This window comes from Microcaecilia unicolor, chromosome 10 (assembly GCF_901765095.1).
Source record: "Microcaecilia unicolor chromosome 10, aMicUni1.1, whole genome shotgun sequence".
Taxonomy (NCBI): domain Eukaryota; kingdom Metazoa; phylum Chordata; class Amphibia; order Gymnophiona; family Siphonopidae; genus Microcaecilia; species Microcaecilia unicolor.
Window position 1 is genome coordinate 60635260 of NC_044040.1, and position 26038 is coordinate 60661297.

The window sequence follows — 26038 nt, forward strand, 5'->3', positions numbered from 1 at the left end:
ACCCACTGCCCACAAGTCTACACCATTACTATAGCCCTAAGGGGTGAAGGGGGGCACCTACATGTGGGTACAGTGGGTTTGGGGGGGTTGGACGACTAACGCATTAAGCAGCACAATTGTAACAGGTAGGGGGGGGGGGATGGGCCTGGGTCCACCTGCCTGAAGTCCACTGCACCCCCTAATAAGTGCTCCAGTAACCTGCATACTGCTGCCAGGGAGGTGGGTATGACATTTGAGGGTGAAAATAAAAAGTTGTGAAACGTCATATTTTGTGCTGGGAGGGGGTTTGTGACCACTGGGGAAGTCAGGGGAGGTCATCCCCGATTCCCTCCAGTGGTCATCTGGTCATTTAGGGCACTTTTTGGGGCCTTATTCGTGGAAAAACAGGGTCCAGGAAAAGTGCCCTAAATTCTCGCTAAAATCGCATATTTTTCTTCCATTATCGGCGAAAGGGCGCCCATCTCTGTTCGCCCGATAACCACGCCCCAGTTCCGCCTTCGACACGCCCCCGTCAACTTTGTCCGCATCCGCGACGGAGTGCAGTTGAAAGCGTCCAAATTCGGCTTTTGATTATACCGCGTTATTCGTTTTTGTGAGATAAACGCCCATCTCCCGATTTAGGTCGGAACTTGGGCGTTTTTCTCGTTCGATTATAAGCAGGATAGCCTTCTGGGATTTGTAGTCAAAACCTCTTTTAAAGATATGAAGCTTAAAAGTACCTGAACTTGAACAGAGGACTTTTGTTTTTTACACTTTCCTGACCGCATGCACAAGGACCCCGAGGATACATTCCACAGTGTCATAACAATGCTACTAAGATCTTGATAAAACTGGGACCACAGCTAGCACTTATTGCAACTGTTCACACTGAAGAATAAATTCCATAAGTATGGACCTATTTTTTCATCTCCAGAGATGCTGTAATTCATTCAGTACATGCTTTTTGGCATGCTGACACATGTTGTTTACCATGTATAGATACTATTTGAACTACTAGTTGTGGATGCAATCAGGATGTCAGTTCCTAATACATTGAAGTCAGAGCTTGTCAGGAGCCCCAGTGCATTGCAGTAGTGTAGTTTGTTTCTATTTTGGTCACAGTTTGACTGAGCTATTTAAATCACTAAATTCCCTAAGGTCAAATTGAGTAAATTGAAAGAAAACTTTTCTATAATTACAAAATTAGAATTTGGAAAAGTACTTAAAGTTGCGTAGCAGCAAATCCATAAAACTTACTTAAAACACTCACTTATTTCTTCCTAATGCTATCACATAAAATTGGTAAGAAGCTTAGACTAGATAAAGTGCACTGTCTGTGTCCAATATTGAACTTCTAATTAAAAACGGCTCTAAGTAGAGTCTTGGAATTAGTTTAATCTGCATATCCTCCATAATATAAACACTATACACCAGGAAGCAGCAGTGTTAATCCTCTGTTACTTTTTTTTTTTTAATCATTTATTTATAATTTTTTCATTTTACAAGGATCACTTGCAAAACAGTAAAACAGAGATGATTGTACATTAAAACAATATTAGAAGAAAACAATCTCAACAAGATAAATGGATTTTATACAATCTTTCTCTTTCTTAGACCACAAAATAAATAGGGAGAGTGAAACAAGACAAGGAGATCAATTTAAACAACAGCAAACAAAGAAAACGTGGTATTAACCCGATTATCCCCAGTTATTATTTATCTAAATCATTATTCCACATTGATCATCTGGTTGGTTTCTTCAAGATCATAACGGTGCATAGTCCATCAATTTCATTGGAAACATACTTATTGTCCAATATTAGTGAAAGTAATACTCCTGATTTCATTTTTTTTCCCTTTTAAAACCAAAAATTGTTTAACAATACAAACCCTTGAATCTCCAATCCAATTCCCGCTGATTAAAGTAATCCCAGTTTCACAGGCTTCACTCCTTTTGAATTAATATATTAAGAGGAATCATTTCAGAGGAAAAAAACCATTAGGAGTCATACCCGGAACTCTGGGAAAACAACAATCTCGATATTAATCATCTGTAACAATATTCATTTTGTTCAAATTTTTCTGGTCTTTTATCATTTTCAAATCTTAACCGTTTCCTACTTCAGTAGAACTTCATTTGCTATATATTCTCAAAGGATTCGATTAGATTATCCATGTGGCTCATTAACAAGACTATATCTGAAGCAAAGTCATTCTCTACCACCGTCAGGTCCTGGAGCACCCTCCAGATGACATTCAATGCAACCTCCATGGGAGCCAAAAACTCCAAGCTGATAACTCTTAAGGGTTTAGGAGTAGCACCGCCGACACGGGTTCAGCTGTAAACGACTTCCGTTTCAGCATACACTCCTGACTCACTCCTCCACTCTTTTGGGCATGGTGGTTAAATGATTTTTGAGCGATGAAGTTGTTTCCAGGTCCAAGAGCATCGACGCTCCTTCATCGGCGCTAATCAAAGGACTCATCAACCCAGTCATCTATGGGCAGCTCGTCACACAGCGGTCCCACACTTGCTGCACAGGGGACAAAACGCTGGTCATCGGCGGCTGACCCCCCATTGTCCCCTTCCTCTCTTAAGGCCACTGCTATGCAAAGAGGAAATTTCAAGTGAACAAAAACTGAACTTCAGAGGACAGCTGGGCCGTTGAGTGTACGAGCTTCAGGTCACCATCTTTCCCCTCTCCCCAACTCTGTTACTTTTAATGGATTTATATACCATTTTTTAGAAGATTTCTTGTAAAATATTTGGTGAATTCATATGTAATAACAGAAATATTAGCATTATTTTAAATATACCTGAACATTGTCTTTTATAGATGAAAATACAATAGCAAAACTTTAAAAAGGAAGGTCTGTTCAAAGGTGTTCTTAGTATATGATTGTTCTAGTACTCACTTTTGCAAGCAGCTGTGTGTTTGGTGCTTTTTATAATTCTATATATGGAGAGAATGAGCCTGCATGGCAGTCTCTGGGCACTATTTACTGACTAAGGGCCCTGTTTATAAGCTGTGTTATAGGCGTGTTAGCATTTTAAACACACGTTAACAATGTACATGTGTTAACCATGTACGCTCCTACAATATCCCTATAGGCGCCTACACGGTTAGCGCGCACACTAATTGTAGGTGCATTAAAAATAATTCACCTTAAAAAACAGGGCCCTAAATATTTTGGGTTTTTTTTTCTTTAATAGGGAGCAGCAGATGGCAGAGGTGATCCAGAGAAGGAGAAGACAATCTTTGATTTGCCACATGCAATTTTTTTTAATTCACACATTTTTTATTGGTGCAATCAAGAAGAAAAGAGAATTAAAAAGCAAAAAGCATACAAAAACATGGAACATCTACCAAACAGCGGTAGATTGAAACATTCATCGAAATATAGTCCAGGGAGTTATAATATTTCGTTATTGGTAGTATTACAGTAAATCCAAATTATAGAATATTGAATACAAAACACCTATTGTGTATCTGAATTTTCAAAAGCTGTTTGACAGAGTACCTCATGAAAGACTCCAGAAGAAATTGGAGAGTCATGGGATAGGAGGTAGTGTCTTACTGTGGATTAAAACTTGTTAAAGGATAGAAAACAGAGAGTAGGGTTAAATGGTCAGTATTCTCTATGGAGAAGGGTAGATAGTGGGGTTCCCCAGGAGTCTGTGCTGGGACCGCTGCTTTTTAACATATTTATAAAAGATCTAGAAATGGGAGTAACTAGTGAGGTAATTAAATTTACTGACGACACAAAGTTATTCAAAGTTGTTAAATCGCAAGAGGATAGTGAAAAATTCCAAAAGGACCTTACAAGACTGAGATACTGGGCATCTAAATGGCAGATGACGTTTAACATGAGCAAGTGCAAAGTGATGCATGTGGAAAAGAGGAACCCAAACTATAGCTATGTAATGCAAGGTTCCACGTTAGGAGTCACTGGCCAAGAAAGGGATCTTGGTGTCATTTTTGATGATATGTTGAAACCCTCCGCTCAGTGTGCTGCGGCGGCTAAGAAAGCAAATAGAATGTTAGGTATTATTAGGAAAGGAATGGAAAACAAAAACTAGGCCATTATAATGCCTTTGTGTCGGTCCATGGTGCGACCGCAGCTCGAATATTGTGTTCAGTTCTGGTCACCGCATCTCAAAAAAGAGATAGTGGAATTAGAAAAGTTGCTGTGAAGGGCGACGAAAATTATAACAGAGATGACTTCCCTATGAGGAAAGGCTGAAGCACCTAGGGCTCTTCAGCTTGGAGAGAAGACAGCTGAGGGGAGATATGATAGAGGTCTATAAAATAATGAGTGGAGTGGAACAGGTAGACGTGAATCGTTTGTTTACTCTTTCCAAAAATACTAGGACTAGGGGGCATGTGATGAAGCCACAAAGTAGTAAATTTAATACGAATCGGAGAAACATTTTCTTCACTCAACATGTAATTAAACTCTGGAATTCGTTGCCAGGGAATGTGGTAAAGGTGGTTAGCTTAGCAGGGTTTAAAAAAGGGCTGGATGGCTTCCAAAAGGAAAAGTCCATACGCCATTATTAAATTGACTTGGGGAAAACCCACTGCTTATTTCTTGGATAAAGCAGCATAAAATGTATTGAACTTTTTTGGGATCTTGCCAGGTATTTGTGACCATGGATTGGCCACTGTTGAAAAGTAGTAAATTTAATACGAATCGGAGAAACATTTTCTTCACTCAACATGCAATTAAACTCTGGAATTCGTTGCCAGGGAATGTGGTAAAGGTGGTTAGCTTAGCAGGGTTTAAAAAAGGGCTGGATGGCTTCCAAAAGGAAAAGTCCATACGCCATTATTAAATTGACTTGGGGAAAACCCACTGCTTATTTCTTGGATAAGCAGCATAAAATGTATTGAACTTTTTTGGGATCTTGCCAGGTATTTGTGACCATGGATTGGCCACTGTTGAAAACAGAATGCTGGGCTTGATGGACCTTTGGTCTGTCCTAGTGTGACAACACTTATGTACTTAAGAAAAGATAATATGACCAATGTCATTGCATTATGAATGAATATATGATGTAATAGGAGACCAAATTTTTCCTATTGCACCATGCATTTTTTATTGTGCAATGACCCAACAACCAGGTTTTGACACTATGCCTTCATCAAGGCACCTTCACCCTTGAGAAAGCTGGAATTGCGAAACAGGCACTTGTCGGGTTGCAGCCACACCTGGGTACGCAGATAAGTGCAGCAAAATTGCCTTTGTTAGCATTAATGTGTAGAAATGTGTGGGAAGTGAAAAGCATGCAATAACATGGTGAACAGTAGTAACAAAGAAGATTAACAAATTATAAAATTAGTAAGAAAAATAAAAAAAATACATAGAAAAATAAAAAAAAATCTATAAACGTATAAAAAAAGAAACACTTTTTAGTCACACATAGTATTATGTTGAACTACATAGCAAGGAATGTTGGGGGTAGTCTATGATTAAATTTGTCACTAAATAGGGGTTCACCTGATGGGTGATAAAAGATTAACCCCCTGTGACTATATGAGACTTGCCCTGAACAACCTATCCTGAAGACTTAAGGGGTTTTTGCCTTATACTCTACTATTTTTGTTTTGTATATATGAGAGTTTCAGTAGATTGACGCCAGTTTGATTTGACAGTTCATCAAGGGTCAGCAGACTCTTCAATGTAGAAAAGAGCAAGCAGCACATATAAGCATATTCCTTTCTGATTTATCTGCAGCCAGAAACTTGCACTTGTGTCAAAAGAGAGGTGACAAGACCTTTTTTTGATATATTGGAGAAAGAAAGAAAGGAATGGAATTGCAAGACTGAAAAATAATGAGAATGGCTACGTGGAGAGTGAGGAGAATAAAACAAATGTGGTAATTACTTCTCTTTGGTGTTCACGGAGGAAAATCCTGGTGAAGGACCGTGGTTGGCTGCCGAGGGAATATCTGGGAATGGAGTGGATACTGCGCCATTTACGGAAGAAAGATTTTATAAATAGCTGGAGAATCTGAAGCAGGGGCGTAGCTGCTATGGGGCCACGGGGGCCTGGGCCCCTGTAAATTTGGCCCTGGACCCCCTGCCGACACCCCTCTCAACCCCCCTGCCAACCCGCCGTCGCCGTCTATACCTTTGCTGGTGGGGGACCCCAACCCCTACCAGCCGAAGTCGTCTTCCTGCATTTGGTTTCGCAGCAGGACGTCAGACTCACAGAAACAGAACAAAGCCCTGAAGATCGCAAGGCTTCGTTCTGTTTCTGTGAGTCTGACGTCCTGCACGTTGTACGTGCAGCAGGACGTCAGACTCAGAAGAAACCAAACGCAGGAAGAAGACTTCGGCTGGCGGGGGTTGGGGTCCCCCGCCAGCAAAGGTACAGATGGCGGGCGGGTCGAGAGGGGGGGTGAAACTTGTTGGAGGTGGTGCTGGCGGCAGCAGGGGGTGTCGGCGATGGCGGCCGGGAGGGGCTAAAATGTGCCCCCTCACCTCGGCTCTGGCCCCCCTACCGCTGAAGTCCAGATACGCCCCTGATCTGAAGGTGGACAAAGCTATGGGGCCTGATGGGATACATCCCAGGATACTGAGGGAGCTCAGGGAGGTCCTAGTGGGACCGCTTAAAGATTTATTTAATAGATCTTTAGAGATGGGAGAGGTTACCCAAGATTGGAAATGAGCGGATGTGGTCCCTCTTCACAAAAGTGGAGACAGGGAAGAAGTGGGAAGCTATAGACCAGAAAGTCTCATGTTGGTGGATGGAAAATAATGGAGTTGCTGCTGAAAGAAAGGATAGTTACCTTTCTAGAAGCCAACGGATTACAGGACCCAAGGCAACATGGCTGTTATGATTCTGCCGGTCTGGCAGGGGAGGGGTGTGGACTTCATTCCTGATTGGATGTCAGGGTTTGAGCTGACAAGGCCGCACCTCAGGCTGAGGGCCAAAGGTATGGTAGGCGCAAGCACCCCCGATACCAACACATATTGCATAGGGCTGTCCAAAAGCTCAGGGAGCAAAAGGCCCAGATGCGCTCATCGAGGGCCGCCATCGGGTAAGACGGCGGAGTTGGCTGGAACGCAAGCTGCAGAATCTCCGGGGCCGGTGTGGGAGATAGAGGGAGAGTGGTCCTCTCGGGATCGATGCTTCTCGGGTGCCAAATCCCTCGGCACCCTGGAACTCCCGACACCATCTTCTGAAGTCTGCATCTTAAACATTCTCTCTTTCAAGGTGATACAAAAGAGTTGTTGTTGAGAGCCTCTTGTTTAGCAGTGTCACAGTTGTGAACATTCTTCTCTTTGAGGTGTGTTCTAAATTAAACTTTTTGACGTTTCAGAAGAAACTAAAAGCCTTTCTTTCCAGCATGAAAGCCTGGGTTTCTTTCATTGCAGGGGAGCATTCATAGGAATCAGAAGAGGATCCCAGGTACTTTTCCTCCAGTGAATCCTATGGGATTTCTTCTGAGCCCTCCCCTTCACCTGAGAGGAGACTGTGTCCACCTGAGAGCCTCTCTTTCACCTCTTTTGTGTGGGAAATGGCTGAGGCCATTCCATTCCCTGTAGAAGTGGAGGATGAGCCCAGGGCCAAGATGCTCGAGGTCCTGGACTACACCTCTACTCTTCAGGAGGCAGTGACAGCTCCTCTCCACGAAGTACTCAAGGCAGTCCTTGTTAGGAACTGGGCATCCCCTCTGTCTTTCCTTGTGGTCCCCAAGAGAATTGACACCCAGTATCAGATCTACGGGAAACCTGGAATGGTGAAGCCTCAGTTACCCCATGACTCTATGATGGTTGACTCCGCTTTCAAGAGAGCCAAGAGTACTAGGAACTATTCCTTGGCTCCCCCAGGCAGCGAAGCTAGGACCCTGGACTCTTGGGAGAAAGATGTATCAGGCCTTTATGCTCATCGCCTGTATCCAGTCATACCAGCTCTTCACGATCGTTTATTTGTGGAACTCGGTGAGGCAGCTGTCAGACTTGGTCAATGCACTCCCTCTGGAGTTTTAGGTTAATCTGCATTCATTCCTTGCTGTTGCGAGGCCCAATTGACCACTGTTTGTTGTGTTGGGTGAGCCTGGATGCTAGGGATTCCCCACTTTTGAGAATAATGGAGCCTGCCTGTCCTCAGAGAAAGCAAAGATACTTACCTGTAGCAGGTATTCTCTAGGACAGCAGGCTCCATAGTCTCACAATCCCACCCACCTACCCTTGGTGTTGTCTCTTTTAATTTCTTATTTGTTTTTTTACTTTATTATTAACTGGGGGAGTCGCGTTTGCCCGGGGTACGGGAAGGCACTCGCGCATACACAGTGGGGTGCGGCACCCGCGCTTCTCAAAGCTCTTGTTTTTTTCTATGGCATAAATGCTGGACCGGGCGACGCGGATCGACATCTACCCACTTGTGAGAATATGGAGTCTGCTGTCGTCGGAGAATACCTGCTACAGGTAAGTATCTTCGCTTTTGTGAACGCATCTTGATGCATTACTTGTGCATATTACTCCCTATAAACTCAAGAAGGAGGTGTTTTTTATCACAATGTAGATGAGGAAACAGACATTATCAGCACATCTAAGAAACTTAGATCATCTTCAGCATATTCTGGAATGGGATTAGGTTCATTCCTTTCATGCTATAGACTAGACTAAAATATGGCAACATTACTCTATGGGGCCTAATAAACATTTAAGGCCCTTTTACTAAGGTGCACTAGCGTTTTTAGCACGTGTTAAAAATTAGTGTGCGCTAACTGTGTAGACACCCATAGGAATATTATGGGCATCTGCACGGTTAACTCATTCTAAAACCGCTAGCACACCTCTAGTGTGGCTTAGTAAACACAGCCCTTTATATGCACCTGTGAAAACAATAGAACAACCAAGTAGAATATATCCAAGGCTACACTGATTTTGGTACTGCTCTATTATCAGATTTGTAAGAGAAATTAGACATATGAATGACAGTGCCAAAATAAGCAAGAAAACATCAGGAAAATTAAACATTTCTTGAAAACAGAAATTAATTTAAATAAGCTAATTTTATTATAAATATAACAGTCTGTAAAAATCAATCCAAAATCAACCAGATTATAGCATGTGTTTGTCTAGTAATTGAGATATCTGGACCTTGGGAAATAATTTTGTAACAGAAAGAAAGGTTTTGCTAATTTATTATTTATTTGTTACATTTGTATCCCACATTTTCCCACCTATTTGTAGGCTCAATGTGGCTGAAGTTGAGATATCTGCACATACACTTGCTTTATGATGTGGGTGATGATGAACTCAGCTCTGATTGTGAAGTATCATTTCTTATTCCTATTAAGCAGCTTGTATTGATCAATCACAACTCACACTGTATGCACTGTGGATAGAGTTTCTGTAAGTTTGAACTCCGGTTTTGTTAGGTTTAGGAAATGACTACAGTTGTTTTGGAACAAGATAAGAATAACACCATGACTTTGCAGTTCTCACAGGAGTTCTCGCTGTAATCAGCATCTTCATTCAGCTTCTTTTTTTTCTTTACAGAAGTTAACATGAGTTTTTGTGTTCAGCCTGTATAATTCTATGAAATATATTATATAATTTGCCAAAACAAAACCAACCACCACAAAGGGCAAAACAAATTAATCTAGGTGAGAACATCTTTCAATGTTTTGTGCTGCTTCTTTGAAAGATTGAACTGGGTGTAATGAATATGAGAATTTTTCATCATCCATCCTATTTTTGGTATTTTCTCCCTTTGTGCTTACAGTAAGCATTTCACAATATGGTTGATTTCTGCAAGTCCATCTATTGTATTACAATCAGATAGCAATGTGGCAACTGTCTTCTTACACCTAATGCAATGTGGCACTACTACTACTACTATTTAGCATTTCTATAGGCACTGACTGTCCTAGTTTATATTTACAGGATCATGCAAATATTCTGTCAAAAAATGTTCCCACTCTTAATATGAATATAACATGGAGTAATTGGTTGTACTGCCAGATGTATGGATCACCTTGTTGCGTCTGAAACATGATTAATGATAGTCTCTTGTTATATTGTCTGTAGTTAAGCATAAAAAATTACTGTAAAAGTTCATTTTATTAGTTTGCCATTTAGAGAAGTACTGAGTCTGATTTGGGTAGCTTGTGTGTGCATGAAATTAAGACTGTTCTGTCTGTTTAATGATATGGTATTTAGAAGTGAAGTTTGTGGTCAGTTAACAGGGTTGCTTTGGTACTTGTCGCAGTGATTAGATGTGAAGTAACCAAGAGCCATGAATACCCATTCTGTTAACTCCAACTTTGATGAATTTCTTACTTTTGTAATACAAGCTACAGTTATCAAAGGAAGGTGGAGATCAAGTACAGTGTGCTGAATTGGAGGGGAGAACAAGTTGATGAAAGGAGCCTTATCTTTATTTTCAGACATATTCTATGCTTTTTAAAATTTAGTACACATTTTAATATCCAAATAAATTAACCCTTTTTAACTTTCTACATCTAAAGCTTTCTTTGACTCCAGTATATTTAAGTAGAAAATTAAGTAATCTTCCTCGAAATCCTTACTAAGAAATTTAAAATGTCTGGATATGTAGTAACACTCTGTAGTCTTTAAGGGGTCCTTTTACAAAGGCATGCTAGTGTTTTTAGTGCATTTAGGGCTCTTTACTAAGGTGCGTTAGCGTTTTTAGCACGTGCACAAACTTAGCGTGCGCTAACTGTGTAGGCGCCCATAGAAATAGTGTGGGTGCCTACACAGCGTGAGCTAAAAGCACTAACACGCTTCTAGCGCAGCTTAGTAAATGGGTCCCTTAATGATTAGCACATGCTAAATGCTAGAGATGCCCATAGAAATATATGGGTGTCTAACATTTAGCATGTGCTTATTTTTAGCGCACCTTTGTAAAAGGACCCCTAAATGTTGAGAGCTACACTGAACAGAGTGGGTGGTGCTACTTTAACATTTTGGGAGCTGCATATGTTAGCAAATGAAAAAAAATGCTTTGGAAAAGTCATAGATTGAGTTGTCAGTTGCCGCTAGATACTTCTACAGCTGTTCTCTACCTTCAAGCCTCCAGTTTGTTCATTTGCTTCTCTTTCTTCTTCTGGATTGCCGGTGCTGCAGCTCCCCATTTACCACCATTCCCTCTCCACATAAGATCTCATGGCACCAGTGAGTACCAGTGATAAGTTAGCAAAGTTCTGCTTTAGAGAAAGAGGGCGATACGGAAATGAATGTAACGGGAGAACAGACTATACAGTGCGGATCCCTAAAACAGTGCAAGTTTCACATCACTTATTTTCACCCTTTGTAGTTACATAAACTAAATTTTGACATTCCTTTGTTGTTTTGATTATTGAGCCTGCAAATCAGGGGTGTTTTGTTTGGTTTATTTAATAAATATATTTTAGCATGATTTATTTAATAAATATATTTTAGCATAAGTCATTTTAGATAACTAAAAAGTGTTCAGATATTTAGCAACTCATTACTTTATAAACTCCGAAAAATAAACATATCAAGGGACTAATTTTATTACAGAGCAAATGCATAAATAGAATATGCATAATTTTTCCCTATACAGGTACCAATTAATTTTTAGAAACGGAAGTATATCTATACTTCCAGTTTGATAATTAATCTGCTGTTAATCGTACATACATTTCCTAGGTCATTTTACCTGCATAGAAAGTATAGGTGTAAAAACAGAACACAATCCCTAAAAATATCTCTGACCAGTATAGGTATACATGTACTTATGTAATGTTAACCTTATATTGGATTCATAATTTTAAAGTTGCCCATTTCCATTCATAAAGCACTGCTCTATCACAAAAATGACTTTTAAAATTGTCCTCCAAGTTTGCAAAGGGGTTTTCAATGAGAGGCTTACTCTTGCACATTTTGATTGAAATGCAAAAAGTGAATCTGAATAGCTTAGAGTCTCTCTGCTCACCTCGTATGTTTCAGGCCAATATTTTGCCATTATGGTAAGCGATTTTTTTAATGTCAACCTTGTTAGTTACATAAAACATGTATATTCAGTGCAGTATCTTGATAATAGGCAGCACTGAATATACTATTATATCAGGCACCATCAAAGCTATCTGGATAGCAGTATTATTTAGTCCAGTATCTGGATAAAGTCATGTCAGCTTTTTTTTTTGTACTGTTTTACAGTTACCAAGTTATTCAAGTAATAGTCTGAATATCACCATTTTCTGGATAGCTTGGCATTCCATCTATTTTCCATCCACACAATGTCCCAGCACTATCTGGATAGTGCCAACTTGGTTTGTGTAGATTTTCAGTGGCACTGCCCATAAAGTGCCACTGAAAATCAATGGAGAGCTCTGGTCAGTGCAAATGTCCAGATTAAGGCAGCTATTATATGGAATTTGTTTTACATATGTATTGGGCCCTTTTTAAGAAAGGAAAAATGTGATGATAGAATTGTTATTGGCTTTGCAAATGTGTCCTTCAGTTGTAGTTTTTGAGTATCCTAGTTAAATCCTGAACATCTTACTACTAGATTTCTTTTTTCTAACTCATCACTGAGCTTTATGTTTACTAATCAACAAAAAAGCCACTGCATCATATTGCTCCAGTCTTGTCTGCACTTCACTCTATACCAATTGAGTATTGCTTAGTGTTTCTATATTCATATGAGTTGTTTCAGGTAAATTAATTTTCAAGGAATTCACAATCCTCACAACAATTTTTGCTCTCAGTACTGGGTAATGTAAGACTACAGTGTACTTCTTTGCAGGAATTTGTGGTCCTCAGTGTTTGTTATGTTACATGATGCTAGTAGGATTGTGGTTCAAGAGACATTATCTAACATTAAGTTGAATGTTTTCTAGTCATGCATTAAGTATTTATTTAGATTTTGCTCACAACTTTTTCAGTAGTAGCTCAAGGTGAGTTACATTCAGGTACACTGGATATTTCTCTGTCCCAGGAGAGCTCACAATCTAAGTTTGTACCTGAGGTAATGGAAGGTTAAGTGACTTGCCCAAGATCACAAGGAGCAGCAGTGGGATTTGAACCGGTCACCTCTGGATTGTAAAACCGGTGCTCTAACCACAAAGCCACTCCTCCAAGTAGTTGAGTGACGATGAATACATTGTAGCCATGGGGGGGGGGGGGGGGGGGGGGGGTTGCTGGTGCTTTTTGAGGTTTAGGGTTTGGAGGAGGAAGAAGGTAATATTGTTTCACCCCTGAATGTAAGCCAACATATTGCAGGTCCAGAACAATTTCAGCACAATACAAGTGGACCTGTGGAGACTGAGGTGTTAGATAGTTCAAGCACTTTGGTGTCAGTGCTGCAGAAACCAAATATAGTGACCCTTGAGTCACTTTGGGATACCATGCAGACCATCAATCAATCCATATTGAATTTATCTTCAAAGTTTGTGTCTGATGTGACAGAAATTTCCAGAACTTCTACAGTTCAGGCCTAGACACTGGAGCAACATTCCATCAAAATAGAAGACAAAGAAAAAGGTTAATAAGCTACAAGAGATATGTGGCTCTTTAGTTAAAGATAAATTGGTTCTACATAGAAGATTGGAGTACTTAAAGAGTCATACCAGAAATAATACATTAAAATTCTTGAACTTTTCTATGATTCCATTAGTGGCTCCATTAGATATGGTCCATAAATACCTGTAGGAAATTCTGAAGATGCCACCAGAAACAATACCACATATGGTGAGGTCTCAGTATCTAACTAAAATGGGCCAAATTGACCCTGCACAGGGGGAAACATCTATTATCAATCTGACAGATGTTTTTAGAATCATCCTTGGAAGTTATAACATTCAGATCACACTGGTGATGACCTTTGCACTGGAAATGTACGAAAATACAGTTCTTTGACTGTTTCCACTGTATGGATGAGTTGTTCTTGGGGTCAAAAATTAGAATATTACCTGACTTATCTAGGATAACTTGGAAACGATGTGAGGAGCTCTTTGCTTTGCATCCAAGAGCACAGAAGCAGGTAAGCTCTTTGAGCAGGGACTGCCTTTCTTCTATGTTTATGCAGCACTGCGTACGCCTTGTAGCGCTATAGAAATGCTAAGTAGTTAGTAGTAGGGTCTTAGTTTTATTTTTTTGTTTTCCTTGTGTATGTGTTGTTACTTTTATTTATTTATTTATTTATTTATTTATTTATTTATTTTACAGTGCTTATATCCCACAATTTCCCACCTCTGGTAGGCTCAATGTGGCTTACAACATTTGAATAAAAAATAGACAGGGTACAGTAAATGGAAAGGGGTAAGTAGGGCAGAGAGATAAGGATAAAGAAATGGGACCATAATGGCAGCGTCCTGAGGTTAGTGAGGTTGGCCTGGATCTTTGAGAGTAAGACTTACATTTTTTGACCCTAAACCATTATTAGGTTTCATTATTTGAAGGAAACAGTTAAGGATTCTGACATGATTTATTAGACCTGGCTGCTAGAGCTGGCTTTGAAGCATTTAATCTAATAGCCTTTTTTACTAAACCAAGCTAGGGATTTGCGGCATGGCAAATGGGCTGTGTCGCATTTGCTATGCAGGAATTGCAAGCGTGTTTTAGTAATTGATGCCCTACGATTGGTGTTAGATTCTTTTGATATTCCTTATTTTTTATTGTCCTTTCTTGGTTCCTATATTACCTTATGTCGTGGATGAAAATTATATATCTATTTCTTACGGGTTTCTTTTCTTTTCCCATGAATTGATGTTGCAATTATTTTTTTTTGTCATGACTGTGGTTGTGATTGTATAAAAAGAAACTGAATTAATATAAAATTTAAAAAGTGTATATCAACACAAAAATACAACAATCAGAGATGAGGTAAAACTACAAAATATAACATATTAAAATATAATAAATATCATAACAAATAATAAAATAGCAATACTCCCCCCAAACCAAAAACTGTTCAAAATTGCCCCAGTCACCACCTTACATTCCTGACTTCTCTTTCCCATTGTTCCGTAAGGAAGTCTTCAGGGACAAAATTCTTTAATAGCAGCCAATAATCATCTCAGCAGTGTCGAGCAGCTTCCACAGCCAGATCAGAATTAAGGTTTTTTAAATTCCACTTGGATACATTGAGAAATCTCACAGTGTACCAAGAGTCAAAAATTACTGACGTAAAACATAGTTCTCAATTTCCTGTTGTTTGTATAAAGAAAGAATTTTCCCTAGTTGTCAACATTCCTATTGAAAATGGCACTTGATGATGAATGTTCCAAGAATGAATATTCCAGATGCAGCACATATTTGTAGCATTTTATTTCCTTTTCATTTTTGAGTAAACGACTAACACTACTACAAAATGTATTTTGTTGTTTTGTCTATTGAAGTAGTTTTTGCATACTTTTCTACCTTTTCAATTCTAGGTTTGGCTGTTTCACTTCAGCTGCTGCATGGAGATATTGAACAAATTCGAAGGGATTACACATCTGTGTTTACCCATGGGGTATCTATAACAAGGAAGCTTGGGTTTTCTGATATTATCATGCCTGGTAGGTGAAAACGAGAAATATGATGAGAGGTTTGCAATAATGTCCTAGGTACAAAAATCAGTATTTCAAGAAGTTTCAAACTGAAAGCAACAATAATTGTAACTGGGGTTTTGGAAATACTTCTCAAAAAGAAGATAATAAAATATATCTCCCAATATTAAATAAAGAATATTAAGGGCCTTGTTTACTAAGCCACGTTATGGTCATGCCAGCATTTTTAAGTTACGTCTGTGCTCCCCTCGCCCTCTGGTGGCCAGAACCTGTGGATGCTATGAACTGTTTTAGACTGTCTTGCTGTTCCTACCCATTCCAGATTTCAGTCCAGTCCGGATCTTCCAGACTGCCAGACCTGCTTGTTTTGTTTGAGCCTGCACAGCACCCTTATTTGCCTGGTGATTGTTGCAGCTGAGTCTGGGCTTGTTAGCCATTTTGAAACCTTTCTCCTTTGCCTTTGCATTGCATCTAAGGCCCTGGTATGTTGGTGCTTTTGCACTTCAGCCTGAGTTCGTTTCCTTGCTCTAGTTCTTGCCTGAAGTCTTGCCTGTTCTAGTTAGTCTATGTTTAGTTTAGGGTATTGCTTGTTTCCCAGTCTTGTGTCTTGTTTGTATGTCTTTGTCTAGTTCTGGGTTTATCTGTGTTTGTTCCGTGCTTCAGTGGCTGCTTGCAGCTTTCAGTTCAGTCTCCTGTCTAGCTGTATTTGTTCCCTGTTTCAGTGGCTGCTCGCAGCTTTCAGTTCTATCCTTTAGCCTATCCTTTCCCTGCCTTGCTGTCCCTTTGCTGCCTAGCTGTTAGCCAGTCCTGCCCTATCCAGTAAAGTCCTGCCGGCCACCTGAAGCCTTGATCTCAACTCTTGGTGGAAAGTGGCCAGGTGCAGGTGAAGCCTAACTGTTTGTCAGAGATCTGCCCTGTCTCTAGCGTGCGGTGGTTTTGCCTGCCACTGCCGCTCCTCAGCAGTGGCCCAAGGACTCACAAACCCAGTTTCCAGCTTGTAAACGTGACATTTTAGCACATGCTAATGCTAGAGACACCCATATGTTCCTACGGGTGTTTCTAGCATTAGCGCGTGCTAAAAATGCTAGTGCATCTTAGTAAACAGGGCCCTAAATTTAGTGTGGTCAGATTGCTATTGAGACAACTGTTAAAAACTGAAAGGCTCAGTCTGACTAATATGTTCTGTCACTAGTTAGTTCACTCTGGGCCTTTTTACTAAGCTGTGACAAAAAGTGACCTGTGGCAGTACAACCGCGTCTTTTGGGTGCACGCCGGGCCAGTTTTTGCCACCTCCTGGAAAAAGGGCCTTTTTTAAGGGGCCGGAAAATGAATGTCTGTCAAAATAAAAACCAGCACGCATCCATTTTCAGCCTGAGACCTTACTGCCATCCATTGACTTAGTAGTAAGGTCTCACACGCTACCCGGACGGTAGGCGTGCAGCACACATACACTGCCATTTATCGCCGGGTAAGTGCCATGTGGTAGAAAATAGAAAATATTTTCTACTGCGTGTTTTTGATCCGTGCCAAATTCAGGATTGCTGCCTGGGGCATATGGTGGCTGGGCGGTAATGCTGATTTGGCACATGCTGGACGCGCATAGGGCCTTTCACATCTTTATAAAAGGGTCCCTCTATAATATATGAGTTGTTTTCTTAAATTCCTATAAGAAAAACATTTACTTTGATTTCACATCATACTGTAAGCAGAAGCAATATAAAGAAGTGCATGGAACAGACTAGAATGTTCCTCAGTTGAGTCTTCAAATATGTATTCTCTATGGAAAAACTTTGGGGTAAATATTCAGCCATCAGTGGTCAGATTTTTTTTGTTCTTTTTTTTTTTTTTTGACTGGCAGAGTTATGCCCAGATATTCAATGCTGGGCCATGTCTGGGCACTAGCATTGAATATCCAGGTTTGTTCAGCTGGCTATCCCTTTTCCAGTTAAGAGACCCTTTTACTAAGCTGTGTTAAGCAGTAACTGCTGATACTCAGCGGCACTTAACCAGCACAGATTGGTTAAGTACGGCTGAGTATATAGCTGGCAATAATTTGAGCGGTCTGGGGGTGCAGTTGACACTTATGTATGTAAGTTAATTGGACAAATCAGACCACATAAAACAGAGTCCTATCTTTGTCCCATTTCACTTAGGGCCCTGTTTACTAAGCCGCGATGTAGGCGCACTAACGTTTAAGCGCATGCTAAAAATTAGCACGCACTTATTTTTAGTATGTGCTATGTACGCCTACAGTGTAGCTTAGTAAACAAGGCCCTTAGGCAGTTAATAGCTGAATATCATACTTAGGGGCCTTTTATTGAGCTGTGCTAGTAAATGGGCTTAGTGCATCCTAATGTGGGTCTTTCCTGTGTGCTAAGCCCATTTCTAGTGTGCTTGGCTATAAAATAGGCATTTTTTTATTTGCTGACGTTCTGGCCATAAGGACTCCCGTGTCTGCCCCTGATCCCTCCCAAAAAACTAACAAAAAATAAATACTGTGTGCTTAGCATACACAGATGGTAAAACTAATACAGAATGCTTTAGCATGGCCCGTGTTAGGCCATGTTTTCCTGCAGTAAGCACATGATATCTCAGCACAAGCAATTTAACCAGCCAGGAGCCTCTCCTGCCTGGTAAAATTTCTTTGCATATTGACCCCTTTACTTTTATGCCATTGAAAACTATCCAAACTATACTTTGTAATGGAAACTCTTAAGAATTCTGTTGAAGGTAGTATAGATGTAGCTCAGAAGCCCAGAATTCTAGCCACCTTGGATTGTTGTTGATAGCTACACACCTTTTTTAAAGATTCTATTATGGTGCAAAGTCTACTTTTAGCCCCTTCAATTAGATTATCTTAAATAGCAATTTTTTTTGCTGTGAGTTAGTCAAGTTTATGTATTACGGCACCAATAAGCATTTTAAAAATCTTGTTATGGCTTAAATTCTGAGAGATTAGTTTCTGAATCCTCAATTTACCTAGTAATTGGTTCGTCTCTCACAAAAGTTGAAATAGAATGTTCCTGCTTTTAAAAATGTCCATTACAAAACACATATTGAGTATTCTTTTCCTTATCAAAGGGTGAAGATTTGGAATCTTTTTATTACCATTTTCGCAAAGCTCTAAAGTCATATTTGATCTTGAGTTAGTTACGTATGTTATTTTATTAATGGGATTTTAAATTTGTAATTCTCCTCTATTGTCAGAGGATTTTCTTGATGTAATTCACTTTGATTCCTACTGATAACTGTGGAATACAAATCTCTGTTAGTATAATATAGTATTTTTAATTGGAGCTTGTGAAATATAACACTGCTAATGTGGAAGATAATTTTATAACACAGTGCCTATCTCAAAGTTGGAAAAGGTACCTATTTCATAAAAGCAAAATAGATACTTATATGCCTTCATAAAATAGACACCCAAAACCAGCCTCAGTAGTTCACAAATCCTCAGGGTCCAAGAAAACACAAAGGCAGACGATCTGCAAACTCCAAGACGGAAAATAAACGAAGCAGATCGTTGAAAGACAAAATGTATTTATTTATATATATAAAATATATATTTGTAAAAACAGCCCGACACAGGCCGTGTTTCGCCCAACAGGGCTGCTTCAGGGGCTACAAAATAAATAGTATAACATTAAAAACATATGAATAAAACATATATATTTGTATTGTATGCATATTCATTAAATGTAGAAATATTAACAAAAATTACATATATATGTGTGTATATTCATATTATACAATAAAATGTATATAAATATTGAATATAAAATATGACACCAATATCCCACAATAATAATACATAAATAAGTCAAACTAGATATTTAATCAATAGACAAAAAATACTATGCATGTTAATTATGAATGGCTAATAAGTACGTAACATAGATAAATAAAGCACATACGTCTCACAATCATATTAAAATAATCAAATGATAATGAGAAGAAATAACAAAACTACTTTATGTTTGTACTAAAATAAATCTCAATTACTGGACATCTACCATGAATTGAAAAACATATTTGCTTAATAAAGTTAATATAGCATATTAATTTAATAAAACTTATAATACATGCAAAAAATAATAAATAATAATATATAACTTATGTAGCATATAATATAATATATATATATATATATATATATAGTTTTAATGGAATGACCAAATATAAGTCAAAAGACACCCACCTACACAATAATCCTTTACTGTTGAAGTTTAATGGATATATATTGATGAAAGCGACTGAAACAAACTGAGAAAAATCAAAAAATCAAAAAAATGTAAAAGTATAGAAATATGTATATAAGAATATAGAATATAAAATATAACTATTGAAAATAAAATTAAAAAATATAGAATTCTTAAAAAAGGAGGAAAAAGAAAAAAGAAACGGAAAAACTCACATGTGCAGAAGATCACCTTGATTATATCTTGAAAAAACAGCTCAATCAGAAATGCCAAAAAAGAATATTGACCTAAATATGAATATGTGGAGGGGCATAATTGAAAGAAAACGTCTATCTCCATGGGCGTTTATCTCCGAGAACGGGTCCGTGAAGGGGCGGACCGAACCGTATTTTCGCAAAAAATAGACGTCCATGTTTTATTCGACAATTTGTGAGCTGGGCGATTTTGTTTTTCAGTGATAATGGAAAATGAAAGCGCCCAGCTCAAAAACGAATAAATCCAAGGCATTTGTTCGTGGGAGGGGCCAGGATTCGTAGTGCACTGGTCCCCCTCACATGCCAGGACACCAACCGGGCAGCCTAGGGGGCACTTTTACAAAAACAAAAAAAAAGGTAAAAGAGCTCCCAGGTGCATAGCACCCTTCCCTTGTGTGTTGAGCCCCCCAAATCCCCCTCAAAACCCCCTGCCCACAAGTCTACACCATTACTATAGCCCTAAGGGGTGAAGGGGGGCACCTACATGTGGGTACAGTGGGTTTGGGGGGGTTGGACGACTAAGCATTAAGCAGCACAATTGTAACAGGTAGGGGGGGATGGGCCTGGGTCCACCTGCCTGAAGTCCACCGCACCCCCTAACAACTGCTCCAGGGACCTGCATACTGCTGCCAGGGAGGTGGGTATGACATTTGAGGGTGAAAATAAAAAGTTGTGAAACATCATGTTTTGTGGTGGGAGAGGGTTAGTGACCACTGGGGGAGTCAGGGGAGGTCATCCCCGATTCCCTCTGGTGGTAATCTGGTCATTTAGGGCACTTTTTGGGGCCTTATTCGTGAAAAAACAGGGTCCAGGAAAAGTGCCCTAAATTCTAGCTACAAACGCATACTTTTTTCCATTATCGGCGAAAGGCGCCCATCTCTCCTCGGCCAATAACCACGCCCCAGTTCCACCTTCGCCACGCCTCTGACACGCCCCCGTCAACTTTGTACGCTTCCGCGATGGAGTGCAGTTGAAAACGTCCAAAATCGGCTTTCCATTATACTGATTTATTCGTTTTTGTGAGATAAACGTCTATCTCCCGATTTGGGTCGAAATCTAGGCGTTTTTCTCTTTCAATTATAAGGTGGATCGTATATCAGTTACAAGATTAAAAAACCAATATTAAAAAGTAAAGTTAAAAACTGATTTATTAGAGATATATAATGTTATCCTTCTACTTTATAAAGGACATAGTGGCTGAAAACGTCATTATGTATTTGTCAAATGTTGGGTAGAGACGATAGTGGTAACAGTGCTACGGTATGTTGTAATCACTTACCAGCTAAAGGGCTATAGATTTTTTACCTTAGTACAATATAATGCCAAACTTATGGTCAAACGTCAATCAGCTACCACAATTTGCAAGAAGGATAAGAAGTTTGATAAAGGTAAGACTTCCATGAAGTCATTCGGACAGCCTCATATCTCTGAAAGCGCTGAAAAAAACCGCTGTGATGAACACGGGAAGTTACATAAGAGAGTAAAAGGTCAAGGGTCAAAATACATTGATTATTATGATTCACATTACTGGGTGAAACAATGTTATTACAAAAAGCAAAAACTAAAAAAGAATAACAGTTGAAGATGAAGAACGAGGAAGTAAATAGATTGCATGACTGAACTGATTGAAATAGCGAAAATATAAAAAACGTAAAAAACGAGTGATGTCACTGTGATTGTGGCCAATCATATTTGAGGTAACGAGTGTGAATAACTGAACACGAAAACGATTGAGAAAAGCTGAAAAAAGGCTGTTTGAAATGTAAATACCAACCAGTCACGTCAGTAATATAGGTCCAACAAAATTCGAAGAATAAAATAAAGTGAAAGGTTAGAGGTTAAATTACATCAAGTGTCTTAACTCACATCACTAGGAGAGTCAAATCATGTTGAAACTCATAAATTTAAACAAATGAATGACGAAAATGAAATAAATGGATGAAATAAATGGAAAGGGGAAAAAGTGTATGAATTGTGGTGGTTTAGGATGCCAGACAGTGACATCAGTAATGCGAGCGAAAATATAAAAAATATATAAAAAAATATATTAAAAAACGAGTGATGTCACTATGATTGTGGCCAATCATGTTTGAGGTGACGAGTGTGAATAACTGAATATGGAAACGATCGAAAAAGGCTGAAAAAAGGAAGAAACAATGTTTGTCCAACAAAATTCAAAGAATGAAATAAAAAAGGAGAGTCAAATCATGTTGGAACTTATACATTTAAACAAATAAATAGCGAAATTGAAAATAAAGAGGTGGAAAAGTGTATAAATTGTGGTGGTTTAGGATGCCAGACAGTGACGTCAGTAATGCCGGGGATAGAAAAAACGTTTTATGAACAAACGAAAAAATATATATATTTATTGTAATCTAGTGATAATAAGATGTTCCATGGTTTATAAAAATGTAATTGTATTTGATTTGACCTCTAATCTTTTACTTTTTTATTTCATTCTTTGAATTTTGTTGGACAAACATTGTTTCTTCCTTTTTTCAGGAATCCCTACACATGATAAGCATAAAAGTAGACACTGTATTTTGGCATACTTACTTTTTGTATATATAAACCCACATAAAATGTTATAAGAGCCTTTGTCTGCATGTAAAATATACCTTTTAAGTGGAAAATGCTATGTAAAATTATCCCCTTTAAGTGATGTCAGATTAGCATGTCTTATGTAAAATACCTTTAGTCAATGATCAGCACTTAAAAGATTCAGCGTCACATCTGCTGTTCATTGACTGACGAGGTTTTTTGATGGTGCTGTGGTATCCAGGTTGCCAGTTTTTCTACTGATGCTAAGTACAAATATTTTTTGAAGAGTTGCTTTATATGACATGATGAAATGTTCCTTTTGATTGAATCTGAATTTGATTGCATATGGATAGCTTTGAATATTGATGGAGCATTAATAATTATATTTATGGACAGCTACTTCATTGATGCGGAGTTGGTGATTTTTGCCAGGAAAGCCTAAGCTGGGCCCCTGATGTTTATATTTTTCATTGAGGTCTTTTTGGGAGTTTACTTTAATTTATAATAAACTTGTGTCTATATAAGTGGGAAACCATTATTTAAAAATACCATCTTGGAAACCAAGACCAGATATATTCCGCAATATTAAAAAATAGTGGAAAGAAGAGCAAATATCAGACAGAATGGTGGAATGAAAGAGGCTATTAAAGCTAAAAGAACATATTTCAAAAAAACAAAAAAAGGATCCAAATAAAGAAAACAAGAAGCAGCGTAAGTACTGGCAAGTTAGCCTTCTTTACCCATTCTTTGCATCTAAAAGAGAAATTGAACAGAAACTTGCCGTAGAGGCAGAAACTCATAGTAATATCTTTTTTGTTTATGTTTTACATGTATATCAAAAGCAGAAAGCCTGTGAGGGAATCAGGGTGACAGAGCATCAAGGAATAAAAGGAGCATTTAGAGAGGAAAAGGCCATAGCAGAGACTGAATGAATTCTGGTAGTGTTTTTGGCACGTGCTAATGATTAGCACACACTTAAACGCTAGAGATGCCTATATATTCCTATGAGCGTCTCTAGTGTATAGCGTGTGCTAATCATTAGTGCGTGCTAAATACACTACTGTGGCTTAGTAAAAGAACCCCTTAATTTCTTTGAAGAAGTGAATAAACATGTGGATAAAAAAGAGCTGATTAATGTAGTGTATCTAGATTTTCAGAAAGCTTTTGACAAAATCCCTTATAAGAGACTTCTGAGAAAATTAAAAAGCCATAGGATAGGAGGCAATGCTGTGCTATGGATTGGGAACTGGATAAAAGATAGAAAACAGAGGATAGAGTTAAATGGCCATTTCTTTTAAAGGAAGAAGATAAATAGTGGAGTGCCCCAGGGGTGGTATGTATTGGGACCAATGCTATTTAATATATTTAGAAATGGTCTGGAAATGGGAACGATAAGTGAAGCGATTAACCCCCTGATTACCAAGCCATGCGGCAATGCTGACATAGCCCATTCAAAGTGAATGGGCTGTGTCAGCATCACAGGGGAATAAATTTGTAGATGATGCAAAATTATTCAAAGTTCAATCGCGTGTGGACTGTGAGAAATTGCAGGAGGACTTTGGCAAATTGGAAGACTGGGCATCCAAATTGCAGACAAAATTTAATGTGGACAAATGCAAAGTGATGCACATTGGGAAGAATAATCCATATCATAGTTACTTGGTGGAGTCACCACCCAAGAAAAAGATCTAGGTGTCATTATAGACAATACATTGAAATCTCTGTATGCAGTGGCAGTCAAAAACGTAAACAGAATGCTAGTAATTATTAGAAAAAAGATAGAATATTATAGTACCTCTGTATCACTCCATGGTGGAACTTCACATTGGGTATTGTGTGCAATTCTGGTCAACTTATCTCAGTAAAGATACAGAGGAATTAGAAAATGTTCAAGGAAGGGTGACCAAAATGATTAAGGGGATGGAACTCTTCTGATATGAGGAAAAAGTTAACAAGTTACGATTCTTCAGCTTAGAGAGGAAGCGGGAGGGGGGGTAGATATGATAAAAGTCTACAAAATCCTGAGTGGAGTAGAATGGGTAGATCGTTTACTGTTTCAAAAAGTACAAAGTAACATGTAACCAATGGTGTGCTAGAGCCGAAAGCATTTTGAATATTGACCCTTTAGTAAATAGGGACCAAAATGATATGTCTCTGCTACTGGTCATGTACTGTAGTGTCACAAAGGAAGGATCGCGGGACACGCGGTGCCGTTCGCTGAAGAGGACGTGGTATGCGCGGCGCACATGAGCATGGTGGGCCTGCAGTCATGTCTAACCTGCTTTCTTCCTGAGGGTGTGTGCACATGCTTTCTCTCCTCACTGGCGCTACTGTTCCCACTTACCGCTAGCATCTCTCTGCCATCAGCGTGTGCGGCTCCTCCCCTCGGGGTGGCAGTTTCTCTTCTCCTGACATCAAATGCTTTCACCTCTTAGGGAGGGTCAGCCCTGTTCTTGGTGCCTCAGGTGTGTTTACTTTTGCTACTGTCTTCTGCTTGCCGCCTGCCTGAACCTTGAACTTGAAATTGATACTGTCTTCTGCTTGCTGCCTGCCTGAACCTTGAACCTGAACTTGATACTGTCTTCTGCTGGCTGCCTGCCTGAAGCTTGACGTGAAAGTGATACTGTCTTCTGCTTGCTGTCTGCCTGAGCCTTGAGCCTCAACTTGATACTGTCTTCTGCTTACCGCCTGCCTGAACCTTGACCTGAAAGTGATACTGTCTTCTGCTTGCTGTCTGCCAGAAACTTGAGCCTGAACTTCATACTGTTTTCTGCTTGCCACCTGCCTGAACCTTGAACCTGTACTAGATACTGTTTTCGGCTTACCGTCTGTCTGGACCCTCAGCTTGCTCCTGTTACTGTTTCTGGCTGTTCCTTTAAAGTCTCCAGATTCCCTCCAAGTCCTGTCAACTGCCAGCACCCAGGGGCTCATCCGCTGCGGAACGGCGGTCATCACTGGTGAAGCACTGGACTTTCCAACTGCTGGTCCTGGAACAGAACTTGAACCTTTGGGCTTGTTAATCACTGGTCCCGGAACAGCACAAGTGCTCACAAGTTGTGACACTGTAATGCATCTTAATTAGGTAAATTAACAAAAGTAAATCAGCATATGGGTGGTATTCATGATATCTTTCTCTGATCATTCTGACAGTATTGAAATGATTTTGAGACACCAATTCTTATGCCTTCTCTGCTTCAAGGCAGCCTTGTATAAAGCAGAGAAGCTGCACCTGGGATTTCTGTATTGAAGTGGTGATGATTCTGTGTCTGACTCCTGGATAGTTTTTATTTCTTCTTCCCCTTCTTGTAGAATAATAACTTCTAGGCCAGTTTCTCTGATTATTTCACCAAAATGCTCATAGTTCCCTCTATGTAGTGCTGTTAGTAAAGGCTCTTGAAAAACAGTTGTTTTGTAAGAGAGTACTGAATCTTATAGACAGAATGTGATATTCTTTTTTTTAATTTTATTTTTTATTAGTTTACAATATTTATAATCAAGTACAACCTCTTGAAAAGAAAGTGGTAAAATTAATAAAATTTCTTACATAATTCTGAAGGTATAATCAA

At 39.2% G+C, this 26038-nt stretch overlaps 1 protein-coding gene across 1 annotated transcript in view; it reads left to right on the forward strand.

Moving 5' to 3' along the window:
- DOCK4 (dedicator of cytokinesis 4) overlaps window positions 1–26038 on the forward strand; it is a 798954-nt gene that overhangs the window by 266142 nt on the left and 506774 nt on the right. Inside the window, 1 exon segment of the mRNA XM_030215964.1 lies at window positions 15362–15487. Within this exon segment, the coding sequence (XP_030071824.1) occupies window positions 15362–15487 (126 nt within the window).